Source organism: Aspergillus heteromorphus, assembly GCF_003184545.1.
Source record: "Aspergillus heteromorphus CBS 117.55 chromosome Unknown BO70scaffold_5, whole genome shotgun sequence".
NCBI classification, from domain to species: Eukaryota; Fungi; Ascomycota; class Eurotiomycetes; order Eurotiales; family Aspergillaceae; genus Aspergillus; species Aspergillus heteromorphus.
Genome location: NW_020290410.1, coordinates 1,217,220 through 1,242,813, shown reverse-complemented (window position 1 = coordinate 1,242,813; position 25,594 = coordinate 1,217,220). Strand labels below are relative to the sequence as shown.

The 25,594-nt window shown below is 55.9% G+C and overlaps 5 protein-coding genes across 5 annotated transcripts; 2 read left to right on the top strand and 3 right to left on the bottom strand.

Moving 5' to 3' along the window:
* Positions 1 to 128: 128 nt before the first annotated feature.
* Positions 129 to 5,247, bottom strand: BO70DRAFT_394227 (uncharacterized protein; the record flags this gene model as incomplete). The annotated part of the gene is made up of 4 exons (XM_025546443.1): positions 129 to 287; positions 345 to 1,007; positions 1,070 to 1,744; positions 1,792 to 5,247. The coding sequence occupies 4 exons, from the start codon at positions 5,245 to 5,247 to the stop codon at positions 129 to 131; spliced, it is 4,953 nt and encodes a 1,650-aa protein (XP_025402063.1).
* A 2,247-nt stretch (positions 5,248 to 7,494) lies between these two features.
* Positions 7,495 to 9,975, bottom strand: has1 (ATP-dependent RNA helicase HAS1). The gene is made up of 5 exons (XM_025542673.1): positions 9,283 to 9,975; positions 8,965 to 9,210; positions 8,437 to 8,912; positions 8,126 to 8,386; positions 7,495 to 8,055 (listed from the first exon to the last, which is right to left on the bottom strand). Exons 1-5 carry the CDS (start codon positions 9,896 to 9,898, stop codon positions 7,804 to 7,806), a joined length of 1,851 nt encoding a protein of 616 aa, XP_025402062.1. The 5' UTR covers positions 9,899 to 9,975; the 3' UTR covers positions 7,495 to 7,803.
* A 5,268-nt stretch (positions 9,976 to 15,243) lies between these two features.
* BO70DRAFT_184277 (transient receptor potential ion channel family protein) lies at positions 15,244 to 18,050 on the top strand. Its single transcript, XM_025538453.1, has 2 exons — positions 15,244 to 15,774; positions 15,837 to 18,050. The coding sequence occupies exons 1-2, from the start codon at positions 15,402 to 15,404 to the stop codon at positions 17,720 to 17,722; spliced, it is 2,259 nt and encodes a 752-aa protein (XP_025402061.1). The 5' UTR covers positions 15,244 to 15,401; the 3' UTR covers positions 17,723 to 18,050.
* Positions 18,051 to 19,117: 1,067 nt separating this feature from the next.
* Positions 19,118 to 20,290, bottom strand: BO70DRAFT_184253 (putative U1 snRNP complex component Yhc1). The gene is made up of 5 exons (XM_025538452.1): positions 20,230 to 20,290; positions 19,958 to 20,059; positions 19,742 to 19,873; positions 19,566 to 19,637; positions 19,118 to 19,495 (listed from the first exon to the last, which is right to left on the bottom strand). Exons 2-5 carry the CDS (start codon positions 20,022 to 20,024, stop codon positions 19,239 to 19,241), a joined length of 528 nt encoding a protein of 175 aa, XP_025402060.1. The 5' UTR covers positions 20,025 to 20,059; positions 20,230 to 20,290; the 3' UTR covers positions 19,118 to 19,238.
* Positions 20,291 to 24,202: 3,912 nt separating this feature from the next.
* BO70DRAFT_286362 (DUF3602 domain-containing protein) lies at positions 24,203 to 24,679 on the top strand (the record flags this gene model as incomplete). The annotated part of the gene is made up of 1 exon (XM_025539199.1): positions 24,203 to 24,679. One exon carries the CDS (start codon positions 24,203 to 24,205, stop codon positions 24,677 to 24,679), a length of 477 nt encoding a protein of 158 aa, XP_025402059.1.
* Positions 24,680 to 25,594: the final 915 nt, after the last annotated feature.

The window sequence follows — 25,594 nt, the reverse complement described above, 5'->3', positions numbered from 1 at the left end:
AAGCAGCAGATGCAACACGCTCAATCATCAACGAATCATCAACGCATCATAAGTCGTGAGGGGTGAACAAAAGAAAAGGAAAGGACAGAAACTCCGCTAAATCCGCAGCAGCATCATCATCATCATCATCAATAATCCAGCTCCGCGTCGACCTGGTCTGGACTGGCCCGGTACTGGCTGTGCTTCCTCCGGGCAGGACTGAACTGACTCCCCGACGTCAACGGCCGCGGCCCCGTCGGCTTGCGCGCCGGCGGCGGCGTGCTGCGCGGAGACCGCATCGCAGAACTCTACAGAAATATCGTCAGCATCCGGCGAACTCGCCCTTTCCGCACGTGTGCACTAACCCGCGAAGCAACCCGTTCCACGTACGACCGCTCGTCGTCTTCCTTGGCTTTGAGCGGCCTCTCCGGGATCAGTGGCCCGTCGTCCTTCACCTTCGGCGGCCGTGGCGGCCCCGTGTGGCGCGAGCTCGCTTCCGAGTAGCCGGCATCCGAGATGGGCGACAGACGGCTGCCTCCGCTGTAGCGCTGGTTGGCGTTGACTCCCGACAGGCTCGGGTTGGATCCCCACTGCTCCGATGGCGCTCCCGATCCGGGCATCGTGTATCCCTGCGCTTGCGTCTCAAGCTGAGACTGGTAGCGCCCGGAAGGTCCCTGCCGCGGCTGCGGGTGGAACAGATCGAGACTGCCCCGGTGGGCCTGGTACTTCGGCACCTCCGACGCCTGGGATGGCACGAGAGGCGACGGAGGCCGATTCTCCTGCGCCTGATCTTCCAGCGTGTACGTCGAGCGCAGCCCGTCCCCCTGGTCGTAGAAGTCAGGCTTGTTGTACGCCCCGGCGAAGTCCGATCCCGACCGCGATGCCTCGAAGGACGCCCGCTCCTTGCGCCCGGGCTGGATGCTGTTGCGGATGTTGTCCCCCATCGACGACGCCGTGGTCTTCGACCAGCGCGAGATCTTCGGGAAGAACGAGGAGCTGCTGGACTTGTGCTTCTTGGCCTTCTCAGTCTTCGGGGTCGTGTCGTTGCTGAGGGCTCCCGACGCCATGGGTTCCCGCGGGGGGTCGAGACCGGCGCGGAGCCGGCGCGGTCCTGGCGGTTGGCCTCCTGCGACGGCAGCGGCGGGCTCAAGAACTCCCCGCGCTCGTCGACGTCCAGGTCCTCGTCCAGTTCCGGAACCGTGCTGACCCGGTTCTCCATCCCCCGCCGGAGTCCGTTTCCGATGAGCGGCTCCTGCGCTGGCTGCGAAGAGGTCGAGAGATACTCGGACTGGTTTCCAGGAGACGATGTCCCGGCCTGTCCCTCTGGCTCGTAGCCCTCGGGGTCGACGCTGGCGGCACGGGGCGCGCGCACGTACTTGTCGTCCTGGTTGAGACGCAGAGCCTCGACCTCGTCCAGCAGCTGCTCCAGCATATCCTCGATGCGGCCCAGATCGCTCGAGTTCTTCAGACTCAGCCCCTTGAGTGCCCGCTTGAAGATGTTCTTCCGCTTCGAGCGCATGTCCTCGCCCTCGTCGACGGACATCTGGCGAGCGCTGCGCGCACTGACCGGCAGTGGACGCGGCCCGCCGAGGGCTCTGTGGGTGCGCTCGTGCTGCCGGTCATTCGCGTCCATGATCGCTCCATCCTGTTGGGCAATGAACTTCTTCATCTCCTCGAAGGAATTGCGCATTTCAGCGGCGCTCCGCACAAGAGTCACGAGGATCTCCGTATCCCTGGCATTCCGTTGGGCATCCCGAACGGTGAGCTGCGCAGTCAGCATGAGATCAAATGGCCCGCTCGGAAAAGACTTACATGGTCCATTAGTGCAACAATATCCTTGGATTTGATCCGGTCAATTCCCTTTCCAGTCGCACTGTCGTACAGGGGCGAAGGCACTCCATGGGAGAACCCACTCAGCTGTCGCTGGTGAGAGGGCATGAACGAGTCGTCGCCCCCGATGGGGCTGTCGAACATGCCCATGCCATTCGTATCAATCCCGGCAATCCCTTTGCTGAGGGGCTCCGGCGTCTCCACGCTCGGGGACCGCGGGTTGGCGGCCGAAACATAACCCTCATCCTTGGCGCCGAGAGGGGTGCCCAGCATCTGTCGGGGGTAGTCTTGATCGAAGTAGTCGTTCGCACCATAGTCGTTCGCGCCATAGGTGTCGCCATAGTTGCCATAGTTGTCCTCGTAGTAGTCCCCATATTTGGGCTGCTCGACCGATCCCAGGCCGAGGCCGGCGCCGGCGCCGGACTTGTCAAACAGCGGCGACGGGGCGTCTTTGGACGGCGTGCGGTTGAAGCCCCAGCTGTGCTCCTGAGCCGCAGGACCTTGGATGATGGAAGGATTGGTATTGATCTCGGATTCGGAATCGGGGCTCCCCTCATCATGCGGCATCGGGCTCTCGCGATCTACACCCGAAAACAGAGCGGGCTCCGTCAGATCTTCCAACGACTGGGTCACGCTCTGGGGCGGCGAGGTTGCACCCATCCGGCGGGGAAACGAGGTCGCGTCCGGGCTCGGCGCATCCGGGCTCGGCGCATCCTGCCGCTGCTTGAGAGGGCTGCCTTGACGAGATGGCTGAGGGGTGATGTCATCCAGCTCCTCCTCGCTCTCATCCTGCTCGGGGATATCATTCATCGACCGATTCGCCCCGGACTGACTGTCAAGAACGGTCTGGTCGAGCACCGTCGGGTCGAGCAGGGAGGCGACAGCTGATTCTACCGCCATCGGATGCACGAATTGAGGGTTGGCAGCGGTTCCCCCCTCCACATGGTGCCCTTGGTCCACCATGTCGCGGTAGTCCATCTCGCTTTCGTCGGTGTACCCGGTCATCCGCTGGCGCTCGGTGCCCGTGGACTCGGCCATCGAATGGCGGTAATCATGCTCCTCGTCCTCGGATTCGTCCCAGTGTTTGTCATCGCGCGGGGAGGGCCGGGGGGTCTCCTCGTAGCCGAGCTCCGGACCGGGATATTCTTGCTGCTGGCGCCGGAGAGACTCCGTCTGACTGGTAATGCTAAGACCTTCTGGACGAGTGGATCTGGCCAGGTTTGTGCTGGGCGCAGACGAAAGCGAGTCAATCGAGAGGCGTGGTTCCAATTCTCGTTCATCTTCAGAGTACTCGTACCTATCATGATGGGCCTCCTGCTTGACCGGAGACTGGCTCTGGTAGCTGGCGACGCTCTGGATCGGGCTCAGCGTGCGCCGACGGCTCCCCAGATCGCTGAAGCTGAGATCATGGTGATCCGAGTGGATATCGAGGAGGTTGGCGGCAGCTGCAGCGGCGATCGCTGAGCCCGCTGCCTCTCCCACGGGCGAGCGCGTCGAGGAACTGGGACTGTGGATCGACAGATCATGGCTGGACAGGTTGCTGTGTTTGAGCCGCAGCTCATACCGGGCATCCAAGGGGGTGCGGTTCGGCGTGCGAGGCGTCGGGGACAGCGCTTGGAACGGGGGGGCGCGGGATACCTCCTGGGCCCGGTCTTCGTCGTACCACGTAGATGCTGCTGCGGTCTGCTCGGAGAGGAGCGATGCTCTGGTCAGATCTGATTCAATGGCACTGCGCAGGGGCATGGGAGCAATGTTGTGCTTCTGGAAGACCAGCTCGGTCTCGTTAATACTTCCAGTACGGCTGTGGCCGCCGCCGCCGCCGCCGCCGCCGCCGCTGCTGCGTCTCCGGCCTTCGCTCTTGTCGAGGCTCGACCGCGAGTCGTGATGGTGGAGGGCGGCGGCGGTCAGGGCGTTTCCGACGAGCGCAGCCTTCTCGGCATCACGCAGGCCTTTGCTTTTCTGGCGACGCAGCTTCTCCTGTTCCGTCATCTCGGGCCGATATCCCCACTTGATGTACCCGATCTCGGGCCCCTTCTCGCTGTACCGCTCGCTGTCCTTGCTGGAGCGGCGTTCTTTGTGAGAGGGGACAGAGTCGCCCGACAGCAGGATCCCCTCGTCGCGGCTATCCTTGTTGAGGACGACCTTGGGTTTGCGGACGTCAGGGGCGCTGGCGTGCTTGGAGAGGCGGCGACCTAATTCGTCCCGAGAGGGGGTGCTGGCAGACGAGTACGACGCGTTCATGTCCCGGTCGAACTTGGAGGTGTTGGAGATGACCTTCTGGTCCTTCTTGAGCTCCTTCAGTTCCGGCAGGATCAGCCGCCGGATGGCATCCTCGACGGTTTCCAGCAGCTTCGGGTTGTTGATGGATGACTTGGAGGTCCCCGACTTGAAGGAGTACTGGTCCCCGGACCGCCGATGCGAGGAGACGGCCGAGGCGCTGAGGAGGCTCGACTCGGGACTCATCACGTCCTCCGTGCCGCGACGACGGGGCGACTTCGTGTCCATTTCTTGGGGGTCGCTGTCGTCGAACCTGCTGCGCTCCGCGCGGCGGCGTTGCCTGGAGACTTCGCGCGGGTCGTTGCTCAGCTTCTCGGCGACGCGATGGGCGATGCGTTCGGTACTGAGGCTGCGGCTGCGCTGGCGGCGGGGGGTTTTGAGGTATTCCTTCTCAATGGACGGGTCGCGTTCTAGACTCTGGCTGCGTTTGCGACGAGGGCCGGACGAGGGGGCTTCCAGCATGCTATCGGCGGGCATGGAAGAGATGTCGGAGGTCGGGTGGAAGTAGCGGGTGTCGCGGGAGAGCGTGGACAGCTCGCTGGCCTGGTCGCGGTTCATCAACTCGATCTCGACGGGCGGGCCCGGGGGCTGGTTCTCGTCGGTGGCGGAATTGTTGGAGGAGTAACCCTGGTCGTCGGACTCGGGCCGGGACGCCTTGTGGTGGCGGTGGGGCGAGCTCAGGGAGATGCGGCGGGAGTAGACGGGCTTGCGACCGGCGGAGGACTCGGTGATCTGGATGTGATGGTCCCTGCTGTGGTGGTGGTGGTCGCGGTCGCGGTCGCGGTGGTCCTTGGACTTGCGGGCGGAGGAAGGGGTGACGCGGACGCGGACGCTGGGGCGGGCGACGAGAGAGCCCGAGCCAGAGCCAGAGCCAGAACCCTTCCCACCCTCGAAGTACTCGATGAGCAGGGAGGTCTGGGAGTGCTGGTGCGACGAGCGGGACAGCTTGGAGTCGTCGTCCCCGCGGGACCGGTGTCGGCGGCGGGTGGGGATGGTGATGGGGCTCCCGTCGTCGGGGATGGAGTAGAAGGACTTGTCTGTGCGGCGAGAGAGGTCAGTTGCCAGATCGGTGCCTGCGATGCTACCGGCGATGGTGGTGTTGGTGTCGACGAGGGATTCTGTGGGGGCTGGCAGGATCGGTCGGCGAGTGTCGACACCCATGCTGCTGATGGTGGATTGTTTTTTTTTTTTCTCTCAGCCCGACCGGATCATATTACTGCAGCTTCTTCTTTGGGTGATTTTCTTTTTTTTTTTTTTTTTTTTTTTGCGTGCTTTTTCAGGGGGCAGGAAACGTGCAGGGGTGGGAGGCAGGAGGGAAGCAGCAGGAAAAAGGGACCTCAGATGATGTGGGTGTGGGTAGTGAACAGAACAGATGGCGTGTCACACCCGATCGGACGGATTGGGATGCAGTTGAGGTGAGGAGATGGAATAATGGATGGGGGTCGAGGCACAGACACCGCCTGGGTGGCTGTAAGTGAGGATCCGCGGGAGTGGGGACTGGAGAGGATGTGAGATGGGATGGGATGGGATGGGATGGGATCAGGATGAGGAAGTGAGGGAGGGGAGGGGATGGGAGGGAAGTGAGGGGAGCTGCAATATCACGAAAAAAAAAAAGCAAAGAGAGACGAGAGACGAAGCGTACCAGCGCTGGGAGGGGGGAAGACAGTATGTAGCAGTAAGTAGCAGTAAATAGTAAGTAAGTGGCGTGTGGTTGGAGCAGACAAGAGGGACAGGAATAGGATCAGGAACAGGATCAGGAACAGAAAGAACAAACACACGAGGGGAAGATGATCAGGGAGATTATCGGTGAAGCAGCCAAAGGACGCAGCCTCATTCACCGCAACAACAAGTCAGTCAGTCCCGTGCTGCAGCAGGTCCAGATGAAAACTCGTCCGTTCTTTCGCCGAGAGGGGGAAAAGAGACACTAGCAGTGGGGAAGGGGGGGGGGAAGGAAAGGCGATGGCTGGGATGGAGAATTAAACAGACAGACAGACAGATAGATGGATAGATGGATAGATAGATAGATAGAAAGGCTCTCAACCACCAGACTTAATTAAGTAAGGTACTGCCAGGCGATGGGATGTGCTGGCAGGGAACAAACAGTATAACAAAGTACTCCGTAGAACAAGATCGTCTCTCCAACACTCCAGAGGGCAAGTCAAGTCAAGCCTCCCTCCAGCCTCGCGATCGGCCAGCATCATCCTCTTATACTCAGTCTGGCGCCGTTTGGGTTCCCTTGCGAGATTCCCACGTCGGTTGGGTTCGAGGGAGATGGATGGATGAAAAAGGCCCTACGTGTGTGTATTGTCTATACCCTACTCCATACTCACCGACCTACTATCTACCTGGGAATTCCTGGGTTGCTACATTTTCAATCTACATGAATGCTTCTCCATCGAATCTACACCGTCGGGAATAGAGACATACCTAGCTAGATAGGCGAGCTAACCACGCTGCCGGCGAGGCGATCCTCCTCTTCTTCACCCTCGGGATCAACAGGAGCAGGCAGGAAGCACGAGGCAGCATCACCAACGGGCAACGGCCCCATTGCCTCCGTAGTGCAACCCGAGATGTGATCTGTATCCGGTGTGGCCCTATGAGGGTTGCACAGGTGTGAAGGGCCTCCATCCATCTGCCTGGAGGATGAAACCTGCCTGGGAGCGTGTCGTGCTGCCATTTATATACCTACCCTGAAACACGAGCCACGGTGGTTGCGGCGAGGGTGACTCGTCGGGGTGGGAGCCACGATCGATGCGCTGCTTCATTCTGCTTCATTCTGCAAAACAGACCCCTGAGTAGGATAGAAGATACAAGTATGGTTCTGGTTCTGGCGGGCCTTTCCCCCGACCGGAAAAAAAAGCCAAGCCCGCGCGGTCTCCCCGACGACGGCACGATTGGCGGATGGGAGATGGAGCTGCCAACTCATCACATCCGTGATGCCGCCGGTGGAGGCGGTGATTGGGGAGTGAAGCCTGTGGGAGGTTGCACGGGCTGACTGGTGCTTACTCGGGGTGGCACTCGAACTGTACGTTGGGAAGGGAAAATCCATCTTTCGATCTTTCTCTATCTTCCGACTTTCCAGCCACCGGAGAAGTGAAAAAAAAAAAAAAAAAAAAAAAAAAAAAAAAAAGTCAATTTGGACCAGCCACCCTATTATTATTATTATCATTGTGTTCGGGGTGTTGTTCCTTGCGAGGGAGGGACTAAAAGTACCGTCTTTACATGGCCGGTGGAGGCGACCAACCTCCTCCTTTTTCTTCCATCTACGGAGTACTTCATACACTCAAATAGTTAGCCCCCACGCTTACTAAAAAGTATGAATGGAAGAGAGAAAGAAGGGGAAAAGTAATACGGATGTTGAAGATTGAACTGTACCTAGGTACGGAATACTCCGTACTCCGTACATATCCAGATGCCCGTTGATGGGGCTCATGGCGGAGAAGGATGTTTCAACCCCTCCTTTACTGAGTAGTGAAGATCTATTCTCATCTTACTGGCTGTCCTTCCCATCAGAACGCACTTGCACACATGATACCCCAGCCCTACTGTATACTACTGCATCCCTACACCTCCCACTCAAGAACCAGCATGCCGCTGAAACAATGCTTTTACATATCCAACAAGAGAAAAAGGAACAGTCCAGATATCCACAGGGTAAGAACTCCGAAACGAAATGCCAATCCGATCAATCAACCCACTTGATTCATTCCACTCCCCCTACTCATCCTCGTGCCGCCGCTTGAACTTCAACGCCCCCTTGGGCTGGCTGCCGTACGTCCGCCGGCCCTGCTGCTGCTGCCTCTTGTCGCGGCTCATGCTGGACCCCAGCTGGATGTCGATGCGCGGCGGCGCCGAGAACCCGAAGCCCTTGGCCACCTTGATCAGGTCGAGCTTCTGCACGTCGAAGACCGAGCGGAGCGAGTGCGACGCGTAGGCCTGGAGGTAGGCACGGTAGCCTTCCTTGGCGGACTGGTGGGGGGGGATGAAGTCAGTATTGACGACACAGGTCAGATGTTGTGTGGTGTCAGTGGGAGCTCACCTTGTTCAGATAGTAGTTCTGGCCGATCAGCTTCTCCAGCTGCGACTGCACGTTGACGATCTTGCTGGCCGGGAAGTCGAACTCCACCACGGGCACACGAGCCTCCTTCAGGTGCTTCAGGAAGCCGACCTCGGACGGCTGCAGGAACATCAGACTGCGGCCCTTGCCGTTCACACCACGGGCCGTCCGACCGACACGGTGGACGTAGTCGCGGGTGTCATCCGGGGGGTCGAACTGGATGATCCAATCCACGGCCGGGATCTGTGATTATTAGCAGGTGTTCAGAATGTCGTAAGCCATAAACTACTCACATCCAAACCTCTGGCGGCCACGTCGGTACAGATCAGAGTGCCCTGCTTGGCGTTACAGAACTCGAAGAATGTGTTGGTGCGCTTCTGCTGCTTCTGCTTGCCGTGCAGCTCCAGCACGGGGAGGTCAATGTAGTTCAGCAGCTCGGCGTGGTACTTGACGCAGTTGCAGCTCGAGAAGAAGACGATGATCTTCTTCTTGATGTTGCGTTTCAGGAAGGAGAAGAGCAGCAGGAAGCGCTTGTCGGCCTCACAGACCACATAGCCCTGCTCCAGACCCTCGACCGTACTGTGTTCTTTGCGGTGGTCCACGTTGATGTACAGGGGGCCGGGGCGCAGCGATATCCGGGCCAGATCCTCGACTTTGGTGGTCTGGGTGGCGGAGAACAGCATCGTCTGTCTCTCCTCGGCGGGGAGGATCTTCACGATCTGGCGCATTTCGTCCTCGAAACCGACTTCCAGAATACGGTCCGCCTCGTCTGCGCAGGGTTAGAGCCATCCGTTCATCCACGATGTAGATGTAGTCCTTACCGATAACGAGGGTCTTCAGGTTCTTGAAGACAAACCCGGGGGTGTTCTGCAGGTGGTCGAGCAAGCGACCAGGGGTGGCAATGAGCAGGTTGACGCCCTTGGTGAGCTTCTCGGCCTCCGCACGCCGGTTGGCACCTCCAATCACGATACCGTATGTTTGCGAGTGGTGAGCCATCAGCTCTCTAGCCACACCGAATATTTGCAGCGCCAGCTCTCGAGTAGGAGACACCACCAGGACACCAGTACCTAGACCACACCACATCAGTCAGCATCCGACAAACACCACCGCCGCCGCCTGTAGAGAGAGAGAAAACCAACCGTTACGGGGCTTAAAGCGCAGGGCACTCAGCATCTCCACCGCGGGGATCAAGAAAGACAGCGTCTTTCCGGATCCCGTCTTCGCCGCACCGAGCACATCACGACCAGCCAGTAGCGGGGGGATAGTGCGCTGCTGAATCTCGGTCATCGTCTCGAAACCCATATCCTGGATACCCTTCATCGTCTTGTCCGAGAGGTTCAATTCGGTGAACTTCTGGGGCGCGATGTCGGTCTCGGTCTGGGGCAGACGGACAGCGTCCACGGAGGGCAGGTCGGCACCGGTTCCCTCCTCAGCCTCATCATCCTCATCAGCCTGCTGACGGCGATGGATCTCATCGTCGCTGTCGTTCTCATCCTCCTCGCTGGAGTGATCGACCTTGCGCTTCTTGGGGGCCTCCTCCTCCTTCTTCGCCTTCTTCTCTTCCTTCACCGCGTCGAAAATCTTCATCTCCTTCTTGTCTTTCTTCTCCTTCTTCTTCTCATCCTTGGTCACATCCTCGACGACATCCTCGGCCGCAGCAGCGGCGGCGGGAACCTCCTCAGCGCGGGCACCACCACTGTGCTTTCTCTTGCGCTTCTTGGCGATCGATTTCGCGGTATCGACGGGAATCGGCATGGTGACTGAGTTCCCTTTGCGAGGGGGATTGGGGGATTGGGGGACTTGAGGTGGTGGGCCTGGCTCGTTGAATCTGGTCGACCGGCTTGCCTTTTTCTTTTTTTTTTTTTCTTCCGCGCTCTTTTTTTGGGTCCGGTTCTGCCATCCTCCGCCTCACGTGCTGATAAGCGGCGATAATTGGTGGACTATTGGTGCCTGAGGCAGTTACGCTTACTCATCCGCACGGGACAGCCTCAGGCAGCTCATATTTTCCACAGTCGCGGTGGTAACTAGGAACGCACTCGGAGGAGTAAATAAACCAGAGTGTTCAAGGGAGTGCAGAAGGGTGGGCATTCTGGGTACTTTGTTTTACACCACCAGATAAAGGATAAGGATGTATAGTCAATGACTGCACGGCATTACTACCTGTCATACAAGGCAGGGTGAGTGTAGAACAGATGCTACGCCAGCGTTTGCTGCGGAATATATTGTCAAAAGATTAGGTTGCTCCCTGGTTTGACATGGGGGGGAAAAAAGCTAAGCTGTGTTAATCTAACACGCATTTTACCCTCTCAGACTATTCTGTCGGCTACTCGGAGACTGTAAGTTAAATAATGATGCATACATAGTCTCTGAAGACTGCACAATGATTTTAGATAATCGCATAGGTGTTCAGGGGATGTTGGTGAGAGCATGGATAGTATCCCAGTATCGCCAAGTCTACATGATGTGTGCTCCTCCCTTGACCTGCTTTAAGCTGGATTGTCAGTCACATCGAAAGGCGCCCATATGACAAGGCAGACCGACAAGGCGCATCGCCAGGGAGGTTCCCCACTACACCCGGTCCCTGAATTAGATGATAGATTATAGTCCGTAGCTTACCTGTGTTCTCCAGCATTGCCAGGCAGCAAGACTTGGCACCCCAGTGAAGACGGTGACGGTGATGCAGAACGGCAAAAGCACCGTCCAAGCATGGCGGGCCAGGAGATGTTGGATTGTAGTGTCTGGTGGGTATCCCAGCGGTTACATTTGCATAGTCGCAATCTCCTGAGTTTGAGGGACACCGAATCAAAGTATCGGGATTGCGTGTCTTCGCTGGCTTCACTTACAGGCCTATAGGGGGGACTTGCAGATGACTAGAGTGTGGATATCGACTCACTGGCGTCTACCCCGTATTGCTAGCAGAGGCCCTTTCTTCTTTAAAGATGACTATCGTGGCTTGGATTCTCTGGGAAGGGTCCTGGGCTCATGAGAATTGTCCGATGCTGTCATTCTGCTTGGTCGGGTCCTCAGATTTCCGGTAACTAGATGTTTGCTGGGTAGATAATGTAAAATACAATATGGCAGTTGGCATGGATAGCGCGCTTCGGGTTCTCCTCGTCCGCGAATGCATACAATGCATACAATGCATAGAGCTAGAGTTCAGTCTGCTTGAGGCAATGAACACCGGATGTGTCGTTTGAATCCACGCGGGACTTTGTTGAGCACTAGACGTGGCTGTGAACCGCTTACCCCTGAATGCGTTTTGATTAGGGATGTGCGCCTAACCATGCTAGCATTTGAAATATCGGGACTTGAGTAAATGCCCCTGATGACGGCTTGGCATTCAGCGTAGTCAGGTAAGCTGCAGCAGACGTGATGGTGGAGGAGATCTTGCGTGGTGTTTCAGAGAGGCCTATACTTAGGATGGTGGTTGACTGTCAGTTTCTTGATTAGCATGCTACTTGGCTGTCCACTGTCCATCCATTGCCAAAAATCAATGAAAGTACAGGACTGGCGGGCTTGGCCTGTCAGAGTACCTGTGATTTTCGAACTCCTCTTTGGGTCACTCGGATGCACTAATAAATCTCAACCATGTCCTCATCCTCCCGCGTCTGAATCAGCGGGGAGAACCAGTACGAAAGTCAAATATCGTCACGGACGCATAGACAGCATCCGTACATCTGTGCGGGCCGGTAGGGGCGCCAATACGTAAAGCAGGTTGAGACACGTCACCGACGGAGAATCAGAGAACAGCCTTCCGAGGTCGAGAGATTGAGGTCTTCCAACGAAGACGTTTGCTTAAGGAAGCATCTACTGCAGTTCTATCGCGGGAGCGGAATAGGAACGGAATTGCTGGAGAGCCGAATCCCTTTCATCGCTCGTGTCCGACGCCTAGGTCTAGTAAGTAGTGCCGTAGTTTAGGCATCCAGATAGATAGTTAATTCCGGCTTCCCAACTGCCGGGCCGTAAGTTTCCCGGAACATACAAAGCCTACCGAGCGACGACCCTGAGAAGCCCCATGGTTTCTGTGTCTGGTCGGGTGTGTTCACAGCACTGAAGCAGATTATTAAGGTTGGGGCACCACCACCACCACCGTCCAGGCGAGAGAGATCTATCTGATTCTGGGTGGCTTGGCCGGGAGACGCGCAAACCTTGGTTCAAGGTTCAGCACTTCGTCGCAATGCCAAAAATAGTCGGCGCCTTCCGTGGATCCGGCGTCAGCAATTCGCACCTTGGACCCTTTCCGTTCGTCGGCCAATTTGCTTCCCGCGGGTTCCAGTTGGGCCAGTTGGTCTGGACCCAGCGTATGCGAGACCAGCGGCCTGCAGCAGAACGTGTATGCTCGACGCTGAATTACTCCGTCTGCTGGTGGTAAATCGTGGAAATGTACGGGGTTGGGGGGGGGGATCGATGGGGGGAGGGACGTCATGATGCGCAGTCACGGACGGGGCAGGTGTGATGATCCGCCCCCTCAATGGGATGCCATCTGCATGTTGCATGTCCGTGTGCCGGGGGGTGCTTGGGCTTGGGCTTGGGGAGGCAGATATACAACACAGTAATAATATTGGAGGTGGGTTTAAGAAATCAAACGATGAAGATTCAAGCAGCTTGGGTTCGGTGGGGAAGGCGATGGTGTTTCACTGTTGATTAAAGGCATCGGAGTTGATGGGAGAGAGAATATTGCAGCAGGAGGAGGAGGAGGCTGTGCATGTATGTATGTAAGTAAGTATGTATGTATGTATCTTACATTGCGCTGTAAGGTGGTACGGTGGAAATGTACCAGAAAGTACGGAGTCCCTCCCCGACTATACAGCGGATCAGCACCTCCCAACACAATGCAACCAGGCCTCCGGGCACCAACTGGTTCGACTGTGCCGTCTCTCTAGAGCCTAAGCACCAGGCGGCGCTTATGTGCGTGGTACGGAGTAGATATCTCGTAGTTGTTACACGATCCCAGGCACAGGGTCCAGGTCCATGGTTGAAACAGAGCCCGATCGGCCGGAATATAATCTCTTCCTGCGAGATTTGACAGTTTGAAACGATCGATCAAGGCGAGACCTGACATCTCATATGTCCGCGGCACCATGTCTCTTATATGCACCCTTCTATCTACCTAAGTAGGCGGTCCTTAGACAGGTACGGCTATCTATATTTCTACATATTATGGGGTGGGGACGTGCCTGGGCCTGTGGATGACTCCGTGCATGTTGCATCGCCCATCCTCCCTCCAGTGTATGTACCGCCGCGACGCTCCGAGCCGTTTCAGTCGCGGTGTATCACTTGCCCATCACGAACTCGTGGACTCTCGGGTTGGGGGTTATTTATAGCGTCCAAGTCGATGGCGGTGGTGAGGACGGGCGAAGAGGAACGAGGGGCAAGAAAAAAAAAGAAGAAAAAAAAAAAAAAAGCCCAGTTGCTGAAAAGAGGCAAAATGGAATGAAGCACTCCGTCATCAGGTTGGGAGGGGGTCTCAACTCAACTCTCAGATCCAATGACGATGGATAAGAGGGAGGGAGTGGGTGGTGGACACTAGCCGTATAGAGGGGCGGCAGATCCTCACAGTCAGAGAGTCGGCTTCGAGAGGTCCTGAACAGTTCGATGAGCAGCAACAGCGGCAGAGCAGATCCACTGGGCACCGGACTTAAGCTCTGGATGCCGTCTGAGTGTCTGCAGTCTGCAGCAGCGATACCCCACAGCCTGGGAGGGGATAATTTCGCCATGGGCTGGAAGTATGGAACCATCCATGAAACCAGCCGTTTTTGCCCTCTCGGGCGCCAGAGATTTTCAGTCGACGGTCCAAGGCAGGCAAATCAGAGGAAAGCATAAGTAGGCAGGCATCCGCATTCGGCCCAGACCAGCCCCCCCCTGAGGGACGCGCGTGCACCCGCGAGTGTAAAAAGTAAGAAGTACCTACGGAGTACATCAGTTGGGAACTTGGGAGGAGTTGGGGGAGAAAATAATGGACACGAGTGGGTTCGTTCTCGTTCTTTCACTTGGCAAGTAGTATGAGTGTAGAGAGAAAAAGGATGTCATGGACAGGCAGGTTCAGAGAATGAATGAATCAGGAAAGATGGTTCTGGGTCTACACTCTACAAACTTAAGTAATCCATCCCCAGGTAGTTAACTAGTTAGTTAGTTAGTTAGTTATCCAGTTGCAACCCGCCAGTACCACCTGCATCACTCAGACCCCATATTTGTGTAGGCAGGCACCGTAGTACTAGTCCTCCGTAGTCCCAGCACTAATCCCCATAGTACCATTACCACCATACCCGCCTGACCGTACCATACGCTGTGCGTACAGTGGTTCAGCTCCGCTCCCGCCCCTGATTGGCTGCTCACCCGACAGCCCCCGTGCTGAGTCAGCTTCTGGTACATTACGGACCTGTTTCAGTTGGAGACCACGGCGGACTAGCCTTGTGGCATTCCCGACCGTCGCTCGTCGTCGTCGCCTCTCATTCCTCTCCTCCCCTGACGCGGAAAGATTACTTTCTCCTCCTCGTCTGTCGACCACCCTTCTCTTCACTTCTCTCGTTCCATCTTCTGCTTCGCCAAGTCGACAGTGACTGTTCCGACGACTGACTGTCCCCCTCCGTCCGCTCGTCCCCCGAGGGTGCGAACGCCTCTTCCCCCCCCCCCCCTCCTCCCTCCTCCCCATCCCCCTCTCGAAGGGAGACTCAGGCAACCGTCTCCTGTCTTGTCCCCGTCCGTACCTGCGACTCTTACCACCCACCTCGATTCGGCCATACTGTGTGTCGCCATCCCCACGCTCGCTTTCTCCCAGCTCCAACTACTACACTCCCTTGGCCCCCGATATTGCAGTTCGACACTCGTTTATACATCCCATTCTTTTCGCTCCCTTCTTCGACCCGATCGAATCCGTTTCATCCGATCTTTTGTTCCTCGACACGATCCCGAAGCGCCCTGGGCTACCAATGACGTTGTGAACCAACCGGAACCGCAACAAGGCACTACCCCCCGTCAAGCGATCATCATCATCATCATCATCATCCTTACATCTTGCGCCCTCCGACTTTTCCCCCAGGCCAACTTCACCTTCGTTACACGCTCCGGATAGCACCCCCGAAAGAACTATAGACCACAGCCCCAAGGCACAATACCGTCCTCCCGCCTTTCAGGACTTCCGCATCCGGCCGCGCCAAGCTGGTGCTCTGGAGTACCACCTTCTTTTCTCCCTGCTACTTAACATTCCATTTCTCGACGGGCTCCCCCACCGGTAGTCCTCGGTCACATCCCCGCCAGCATGCGATTAATATCCCTCGTCATCGGCCTCCTGGTCGCCGTGCTGAACGCCCCGCAGGTGGCCGCCATCAGGCTCATCGAATCCAATGCCCTGAGTATCTGTCAAGACAGTACCAACTTCACGGCCACCTACTTTAGTGTCACTTTCACCCCGGGCAACCGCTCGCTCGCCTTCAGTTTCGATGGAGTGTCCGCAATTTCGGGCAAGGTCACGGCCACCCTGGTCCTCGAGGCCTATGGTATCCAGGTCCTGACCAAGACCCTCGACCCTTGTGAGATGGATATTAGTGGTCTCTGCCCCATGAATGCCGGTAGCATCGACGTCCCCTCAGCCACAATCACCGTCCCCGAATCTGTCGTCAAGGATATTCCAGGTGAGTGTCTTCGGTCCTCCATGTCCCCCAGATGGGCCCTAACCACTCTCCCCCCCCGGTAGGCATCGCCTATACTGTTCCCGACCTCGATGCCAGCGTGCGGATCTATATCAACTCCACTGCAACGGGAGAGAGTATCACCTGCGTCGAAGCATCTCTTTCTAACGGCAAGACTGTCTACCAGAAGGGTGTCGGCTGGGCGACGGCTGTCGTCTCTGGCTTGGGTCTCGCGGCCTCCGCCATTACTTCCGGCCTGGGTCATTCGAACACGGCTGCTCACGTCGCAGCCAACGCTCTGTCTCTGTTCAGTTTCATGCAATCCCAAGCCATGATCGGTATGACGGCGGTTCACATGCCTCCGATCGTGGAGTCGTGGACGCAAAATTTCCAGTGGAGTATGGGTATCATCCATGTCGGCTTCTTGGAAACCATCTGCACCTGGTATCAACGATCCACCGGAGGCACCCCTTCTACGCTCCTGTCGGATCTGTCGACCACGTCGGTTGAAGCCTACAAACGCCGCAAGCGCTCTGTTGACGAAGAGAACATTGTCCGCAGAGCCACCGGCTACTTCCACTACTACGAGAGACTGAGCCAAAAATTCGCCAAACGCTCCACAGCGACCAACACTGCCACTGATTCCAGCGTGATTGTGCGTGGTATCGATCGGGTCGGTTTCCACGCCGGGATCGAAGAGACCAATATCTTCATGACTGGACTGATCTTCTTTGTCGTCTTCGTTGCGTTGGTGATGCTTTTTGTGGGGCTTTTCAAGATTGGCTGCGAGGTCCTGGTCAAGAATGGCAAGATGAAGGGCGATAAATTCCAGGAGTTCCGCAACGGATGGCAGGTTGTTGCCCGTGGAATTCTGTTCCGACTGACGCTTATCGGCTTTCCTCAAATGTGCGTTCTCTGTCTGTGGGAGTTCACCCAGAGGGACTCGGCCGCAGAGATGGTTCTCGCGGTAATTATGTTCCTCTCGGTCGTCGCCGCGCTGGGCTGGGCTGCCCTTAAGGTCATGCATCTGGCCCAGCGATCTGTCGTCATGCATAAGAACCCGGCTTATATCCTCTACTCCGACCCAACTTGCTTGAACAAGTGGGGTTTCTTGTATGTGCAATATCGCGCCACCGCATACTACTTTATCCTTCCCGTGTTGGGCTACATCCTGATCAAGGGCTTGTTTATTGGCTTGAGTCAGCATGCTCCGGTCGTTCAAACAATCGCCCTGGTCATCATCGAGGCCTGTATGCTCATCGCCGTCAGCGTCCTACGCCCGTGGATGGACAAGAAAACGAACGTGTACAATATCTCGATCGCCGCTGTTAACTTCTTGAACGTTATCTTCCTGCTGTTCTTCTCCAACGTGTTCAACCAGCCTGGAATCGTCACCGGTGTCATGGGCGTGGTTTTCTTCGTGTATAACGCCGTGTTTGCCCTGGTGCTGTTGATCCTGGTGCTGATCGCGTCGGTCTATGCCATCTTCTCCAAGAACCCCGACACACGGTACCAGCCCATGAGGGATGACCGCGGGTCGTTCATCAAGGGCCAAGGCCAGCAGCTGACGACCGAGCTGGATGCCCTGGGTGCCACCGCGCGCGGCGACATGAAGGGCTCTCCGTACCACAACAGTCCGTTTGAGGATGATAACGCGTCCTTCTCGAGCGGCAACGGTGCCAGTATCAGCCGCCAGAACCTGGAGCCCCATGACCCTTCACCACACCACACCGCGCGCCACTCGCCCGTGTCACCCGTTGACCCGTCCCTGCCGCTGTTCCCCAGCGACAACTCGTCCCGGAACGGCCCTCCGAGCTACGAGTCGAACATCGGACGGTCACCATCACCAGTGCCGCGGGGATACAACAGCTCCCCCTTCCAAAACGCACATGCATACAGGCAACAAAACAACCCCAGCCCATGGCAACGGGGGGCCGGTTACGACCACTGAAAGATTAATATGATTGCTTTCTAGCCTTGCTCGCGATGAAGTTATGGCTTAGTGCGGGAATGGGAGGGAAGGACAAGGCGCGGGAAGAGTGATTTCAAAAGACCGACTGTGATCCGCCCACCATATACGTGCGCGATTTTTTGCTTCTGAGCTGTTGATTTTGCTTCTCTCCCATTTGCCTGTCCATTTGCTTCTTTTGGACTACCATTCCTTGTCGTATACTGTGATATACAGCAAAATTTCTTTCTCTCCCTTAAACTACTTTTTTTTTTGCCACCACCATTACTACTACTATTACCATCATCGTCATCCGAACCCTACCAAGGCATTTTCCTTCCTTCCTTTCCTTCTCTCTCTATCTCTGTGTGTGTCTTCTGTCTCTTTATCTCCCTCGTCGCTGGCGTTCTGATATACTGGGTCTGGAGATCGGTACCCCCACCCTTTTTATTTTAACTATATATTAGGGTTTTTTGCGGAAACATTTTGTCTCGAAATTATATTTTCTATTATTTCAATTTTTTTTTTTTTTACCAAATTTTCCGCTTGCTGCTTTCTTCCTTGCTGACTGTCAAACTGACAGGGGTGTCTGTCTGTCCGTCCGGGTATGTTGTATCTTCAATGCTTACTTTCTACCGTCTGATCCCGATATCCCTGTATTATTTGTTGCTGTTGTTTTCGGGGGTTCTTGCTGAGGGACATGTGGTGGTGGTGGTGGCTGTGGTTGTGGTTTCTCTTTCGTGCGTGTATGTATGGAAAGAATGAAAGACAGGCAGGCAGACAGGCAGAGGAATCATAATGCTATTTATGGCTGTGGCTGGGTCTGGGGTCTGCGTTGTGCTACGGCGATGACGCGGGGCTTGGCCTAGTTTTTGGAATTTCATGTGCGTTTTGTGTTTCTTGTAGGGTGTAGATGGGGGGCTATTGTAGGCGTAGATGCGGATGGGATGTAGATGGGATGTAGATTAGGATGTAGTTATAGATGTGGATGTAGACATGTAATAGGTCGACCCTAGTATGATTTACGCATAAGTCTAAACTTACTATACATAGGTACCTAGGTGGTATGCCATGCATAACGCCGTGTTTGGTGTTTGGGGGTTGAAGTCGGGTGAACTTGAGGACGTATATGCGCTATTCAGTCAGTTTACCTCTCAAGGCAAAGTAGACCGTATAGATACACAGACGAACGAAGCAATTCAAATCCACCGTCCATTTCTGTTTTGTTTGTTGTGTCTGTCTGTCTGTTTGTCTGTCATTTGTTTGCCATTGTCCTAACTTTTCCTTCTCATGAACTCAGAAATACCACAGGAAGACTAATGACGGGGTGATCCCCAGCAAACGCTCGTATAAGAAAACACAAATAAATCTAGTAGTAGACACTTAATGAAAAATGAAATAGAACCCCGATCCATATGACACATAAGAAAAAAAAAAAAAAAGAACATAATCCTCAAAAAAAGCATGCCTAATCACCGCCTATCACCCAATCCCGGCGGCGGGCCAGGCAGACTCGAGCTCATACCAGGAGGAGGGGCATAGCCGTCTGAACCCGGCGGGCCACCGATACCGGGCGTCGGACTGGGGCTGTATCCCGATGGCATCTGGCCCGGGGGAGGGATCTGGGGGAATCCGGGAGGGGGGTAGGGAAGTTTGCGGGGAAGCCGCCGGGCGGAGGAGGGAAGCCTTGGGGCATGTTGGGGAGAGGGGGGAGACCTCCAGCACCGGCGGCGCCGGGGAAGGGAGGGGGGAAGGGGAGGCCTCGGGCTCCGGGGGCTGTTGGTGGTGGCAGTGGTTAGTTTGGAGATATTTATGTGACGGATGGAGATGGGGACAGATGACGTACGAGGAGGCATTCCTGGAGCGCCGGGTGCTGCGCCGGGAAGAGGCATTCCGAAAGGAGGAGGGGGAAGTTGACCTGGTCGGCCTGGGGGTGTTAGCCTGTGTTCTCTTTTCTCTTCTCTTGGGTCTCCGGGGGGGGGGGGGGGGGGGGGGGTGCTGTATGCTGTGGTGGAATCATACCAGGGAAGCCGAAAGGCGGAGGAGGAAACGCGCCGGGGGGAACCATTGCCGGGTTAGGGACGGCCTGGCCTTCAGCGGCATAGGACGAAGTGATGGAGTCGATGACCGACTGGGCCTTTTCTTGTCCGATTTCTGAGGACCGTTGGGTTAGCACTTTCTTTCTTTCCTTTTTCTTTTCTTCGGGGGGGGGGGAGGAGACGGGTCGGTCAGCCGTACGTTGGTAGTATTCCACGACGTTTCGGAGGTGGTTACGACCGGAGTTGTGCGCCTTGCGCACGCTCATCGAGTCGTGCGTCAGGTAGACATCGCAGTAGTCGCCTGGAGGTCAGGACATGGTCAGTTGGAGTTGGGTGGATGGATGGGGCGATGGAAGGAATTGCATGCGCGGGAGGTGGGTGGGTGGGTGAGCGTGGGGCGCGATCAGGGGGATCCTACAGAAGAGTAAAGTGGCTGTCAGCAGAGGTCCTGGTCAAGGAGGGATGGGGCACTTATATTTGGGCATCTTGAATCTTCAGAGCAACTGCTCTTGGAAGGGGAAATAAGTCGGAGTCGGCAGCGCTCAGACGGCGCGTAGCGCGGGAGAGAGAGGACTCGGGTCGGGATTGTTCAGTGCTGTAGAAGCGAGAGGTGGGATAGCGCGAGAGAGTCAGCCCGGGATGAGGGAGAATGGGCGCGAAAGACCGTGGATGCTCGTGGACGCGAAATGGCTGGCGATGGAGGGCCGGAGGCGGAGTTCCACTGCGGTACCAGGGCGGTCGGGCGTGGCAGTATGCCGGCCCTGTCGTGGCCTCAGGCATGGTCAACTGAGTGGGTTGTGAGCGAATTATTAATATCATTTTTTGGTGTGTTGATGTTGTAGTATGCATTACGGTGACAATTTTCATAGTTAGCTTGTCATTCCACCATAATCCAAGCATCCCAGCATCCCAGCCCCCTGAAGTTCATGAACGGCCCTACGAACTTAGTAGTATATATCATGTGATATATATATCTGTGGCTTATGCGATGAGTAAGTACTTCCAGACCTACTCGAACAACTAATGAATCGTGTCAACTTAAGACTACTTACTTTATTAGTAGTATTGCATAGTTAGATCTGATATACTCCTCAGATATACGATTCACTCGAATCTTTTACGCCCCAGAGTCCCGATGCCAGTCTCTACGCTCTCCGCTGAAGATGAGGCCCTTGCCCCGACTTGAGCTCTGAACAGAATATACCGGCAGGCTCTTCTCACCCATGGCCTCTTTTGCTTTTGGAAACCATCCTAGATATAGATGCTCCGTGTGCTCGTATTACGCAATAGAGCGCAAGGGTTAGACATCTCGTCATGGGACGCGCTGGTGAGGAAATCGATTCCACGATGGTGTGACCATTCGACATGCAGCATGATGTGATCGATGACGATAATGACAAGCGTGCTTGAACCGGACAGAATCCCCTGTGGTCTACAAGAACGGGCGTGGACTGAGAATGTTGGAATCAGGAAAGCGTAAGGGGAGTCAAGTCGGGGCTGGATTTGAACGAAACCAGAAGGCGGCAGATAGACAGCTGCAGAGACGGTGAAGATTCCCTCCTCCCAACCGGTTGGTACCGGGCTAACAGACGCAAGGGTGACCTTGTTGCAGTGACACTGCGGAATGCTTCTTCAGCTTCCTGGTGATAGGAGATGTTGTGGCGATCAACGCACGCGACGAAAGTCTTGGAGAATGACTGGCTGTCACGAGACCCCGAGGGGGGGAAGGGGCTGGAAAACAAGGCCGTCGTCGAAGGGGGTCAGTCAGCTGGGGGGTCGGCGGGTCGACGACCCATGGCAGAAATGGCCAGCAATAGATAATTTCCGGCGTCTCAAGTTTCGAGGTTTCATCCAGAAGAGGTTCTGGACGGCGGGGAAATTGCTCGTACGTCATGCCGGGCCCACGCCCGTCAGGCGGATGGAAGGGCCGGAAGAATATTGGGAAGAGCGAAAGCTGCATGCGGCAGTCGCCCGGGGCGAAAATCCGGGGAAGAAATACGACGTGGCCTCAAAGGTGCCAGTCAGAATTCAACCTCGGGGACTCTGGACTCTAACAGGCCTCAGGGAAGGCCCGCCAAGTTCCAACCATGATTTGCCGGCTCATCCGACAGGTTATTATTATTTCAGGGGATGCAGATAGTCTATCCCCCTGACCCCTGATGTCTGAGTCCTGGCCGACTAGCAGCCAGTAGTTGGTCGTTAGTATCCGACATAGTGTGTTCTACACCGTTCCGTTGACTAAGAGGAACCGCTTCACTGGGTGGGGATGGATGGGGATTGACAGCGTCGTGTGGGATGCGGTTGGATGCTGGACGTTGGGATGTTGGATGATGGATCATCAGGGTGAGGCATTTCTTCTCGTTTACCTACTTCGTACTACTTCCTCGGTAGCCGGCAGCCCCTCTCCTTAGTTAGTTAGTCGTGGTTAGTCATTCTTTCGCGTCGGGAAAAAGAGTCCAGCCCGTCGCCGGTCCGTCTGGGGAAAACTGGCCCGGTTGGGATTAGCGTTACCAAGACTGTGGGGGGGAGCAATCCTGGTCCTTTGACGGGCCTCAGGCACCAACCCCCTCCCACCCCCTCCCACCCCCTCCCACCCCCTCCCACTCCCCAAATTCCAGCCCGCCCGATGGCCGGTAACAGCCAGGCATTGGTCGACGTCAGTGAGGCCAAGTAGGCAGACGCCATCCGATTGGCATCTGGCACGAGAGTCCAGACGGACGGAATGAACAATAATGATGCGGTTGTTTGATCGTTGGGTGATCTCCGCTAGGCCAGACTGCCGAGCTCCCCCATCGAACTATTTTAGAATTATTAGGTGATCGCGAACGGCAGGTTACTACGGCCTTCCCCTCCTGCACAACGGCGGGTTCATGCATGATGCCATCATAACCCGGGGTCCAAGTGTGCAGGCAGTCCTATAACTAGTAGCATGCAGTAGTAATGCAGTTACAGACGGCTCCTGCCTTGGCCTCCAGCGTCCTGCAGCGTGCCTGGTTGGGGGGGAAACTCTGTCTGTAGTACTCTGTACTCTGTAACTACAGTAGTATCTATCTACTGCTGTTCCACCTACTCCATACAGTAACACCCCAAGGTCCTCCGTGAGAGGATGATGGGCGAGTCACAGTAATTGCCGCCATTTTATTACCGAGCATTATGTATTGCTGGCTCAGCGGTACGATCAGGATCTAAGTTTAGCCATCTGCCCAGCGCGATCACGACGAATGATGCAACCGCCCTGCTTTTTCGTTTCGGCAGACTGGGCCTGTCAGGCTGGCCTGCCAGGCGCTTGACTGGTTCTCGGGGCAGCCACGCGGCATGCCTTGAATATTGCATCTTGAACAGCGTGCTTGACGAACGGAACAACCTGCACAGGATGGGTTTGTACGGAGCACTAGACCGTAAGGTAGGTCGTAACTCGGGGAGTCAGTTGTGTTGATCGAACGTCCAACTGTCCCAACTGCCAACGCAGACCATGACGCGTGACCGGCGGGTAGTTTTCATTACCCCCAGGAAACCACCTGGTGGACGCCCGCCCTCCTCATTGGTGCCGGCGCCAATTTCTCTTACGTTTCGCCACGCCTGGGACTGGCGCCGTGCATGTCAGATGATCGTAAAGAAATGGCCAAAAGCAGCGATGACTCGCAGGGGTGGCGGGGCTGGCAGAGCCAATGAGGGGGGTTTCCCGAGGACCGAGGACCTGTGAATGGCTTCGGCGACCGCACGTTCCTGAAGCCTGAAGCCGCCGGATGAAAAATTTGCTGGGGGGGGGGGAAAGCAGCGGTGATGGGCGACGATGGCGTAGGGTCGTAGCGCGCGCATAGCCGGGCCACCGGGCATGGGCTTAGCTAAGGGGCCGCAGAAATTTCGCCATTTTTGCATCGCGCAACCTTGAGGGCTGAGGCTTGAGTCAAGGGCTCCACCGGTGGGCGGGTTACCCACCGCGTGTGACCCTGGGTTTGCGGTTCGGTGAGGAAAGACCATGGTGCAATCATGAGCCCGCGTGCCGTCACAAAGGGGGCTGCCCTGACTCCTTCCCCCGGTTGTTACTGGAGCCCCTACGCCTGCTCGGCCAACTATATAAAACCTTCCCCGCCGCGATGTCTGGTTCCAGGCCATCCAAAGTGGATTCCATCACCATCGCCAACACGGAAAAAATAGAAAACAGGAAAAAAACAAAGCGAGGAAAATTTTCTTGACGCTTTGTCTTTCTGATATTTCTTCGACCGTCCTGCTCTTTGCCCACTCCTCCTCATACATCCATCCATCCATCTACACCACCCGTCCTATACTTCGACCCTCGGTCCCTCGTTCCCACCAAGCTGGTCTTCGTTGTCTATATGTCCATTACGCCATAGTCTGCTCTGCATTGGGCTTCCGCGCATTGAGTCATTCCGCCTAGACTGCGATTCTTCTACCTATACTGCCCACCACTACCACCACCACCATGCCATCCTCCGTGAATTACCGCGTCATTGAACCGCACCCGTCCATCCCGCACACCAGCCGACCTGCTCTGCACACGGCGCGCGGCGGTGCCGGCAATGTCATCAACCTGAAGGGCACCAGGACCACCGACTCGCGGACGGCCACCGGTCCGGCCTCGTTGACGCGCCTGGACTCCAACGTCCCTAGCACCTTCACCTCCGGCCGCGGCGGCGCGGGCAACGTCCACAGCAGTAGCGAGCGCGCCATCTTCAGCTTCGACGAGGAGCTCGAACGCGGCCTTCGCCGCGCCGCTCCCGTCTACCACGTCGGTCGTGGAGGCGCCGGCAACATGATCTTCGGCGACGATTCCTCCAGCAGCCTGAGCCGCAAGTTTTCCGTGAGCAGCAATTCCACCTCGAGCAGCACCGGCTCGACACGCGAGCGGGCTCTGCGCGGTCTCGAGAAGGGTTGGGGCAAGCTCAGGGGCATGGCATAAGAAGAAGAAGGAAACCGTTCTGTTTTCAACCATCCAGACGTCATTGGATTTCCTTCAGCCTGCCTATCAGCGTTGCATCACTGCAAGATCATGACTCACGACTCACGACCACCAAAAAAAGTTTTTGTTTTCAACAATCGCACACTTCGATTCAACCTTTCCACTTCAACTTCATCTTTCTACCGACACTTTAATCACCATCGCCGTCATCGTCATCGCCATCGGCACTTGCCATGGCCGACTACCTTGACTTGAAAAAGGGTGCTGGCTTCTACACACCCCCCACCCACTCATCTTTTTACTTCAACCACTACCCCAAAAATCCTTTCAACATGATACCCCCTTTCGCCATGGTTCTCGTCCATATACGTAGACCTGAGCGTGGCATTTAACAATTGCCCTGCTTGCTTGCTTGCTTCATTTGAACCAACCAAACACCATCCACCCGTCCATCCACTGGATCTTGCTTTCTTGTCTTTTTTCTTTTCTATTTCTCATGGCATTGGAATCCTGCATACCCTGCCGGCGGTTACATCTCTGTACTTCTGGATCCGGTTCTCTGGCAGTTCGGGAGTACGTTTTGGTTTGTTTGTTGGCTTCTTGCTCATCCTAGAGCCAATATACCCCCTATTGCATGTATGCTTCACCATGTTTAACCGGTTATGGGTTTATATCTGGTTTTGTGAATTGAAATGAAAGAACAAGAACAGAGCAACAACCTCTTTTTTTTTTTCTCTTGTAAGGGAGTAGACTCGACTATCCAGTAGTACTGTAGAAAACGGACCTGGTTCGGTCAACTCGCCGTATCTACAGCTTGCTATCTCTTGCCTGTACTTGAGGTCAAGTATATAATAGTAGGATGACCTCACAGTGGCAGGAGCCACCGACTCACCATATCATCACACAGTGGGTAGT

Coding starts and splice junctions, on each gene's coding strand:
- has1 (XM_025542673.1), bottom strand. CDS start 9,898: ATGCCGATTCCCGTCGATACCGCGAAATCGATCGCCAAGAAGCGCAAG. Junction 9,211..9,282: donor GCGCTTTAAGCCCCGTAACG/GTTGGTTTTCTC, acceptor GGTGTGGTCTAG/GTACTGGTGTCCTGGTGGTG. Junction 8,056..8,125: donor AGAACTACTATCTGAACAAG/GTGAGCTCCCAC, acceptor CCCCCCCACCAG/TCCGCCAAGGAAGGCTACCG.
- BO70DRAFT_184277 (XM_025538453.1), top strand. CDS start 15,402: ATGCGATTAATATCCCTCGTCATCGGCCTCCTGGTCGCCGTGCTGAAC. Junction 15,775..15,836: donor TGTCGTCAAGGATATTCCAG/GTGAGTGTCTTC, acceptor CCCCCCCGGTAG/GCATCGCCTATACTGTTCCC.
- BO70DRAFT_184253 (XM_025538452.1), bottom strand. CDS start 20,024: ATGAGCGTGCGCAAGGCGCACAACTCCGGTCGTAACCACCTCCGAAAC. Junction 19,874..19,957: donor CGTCGTGGAATACTACCAAC/GTACGGCTGACC, acceptor AACGGTCCTCAG/AAATCGGACAAGAAAAGGCC. Junction 19,638..19,741: donor TCCGCCTTTCGGCTTCCCTG/GTATGATTCCAC, acceptor CAGGCCGACCAG/GTCAACTTCCCCCTCCTCCT.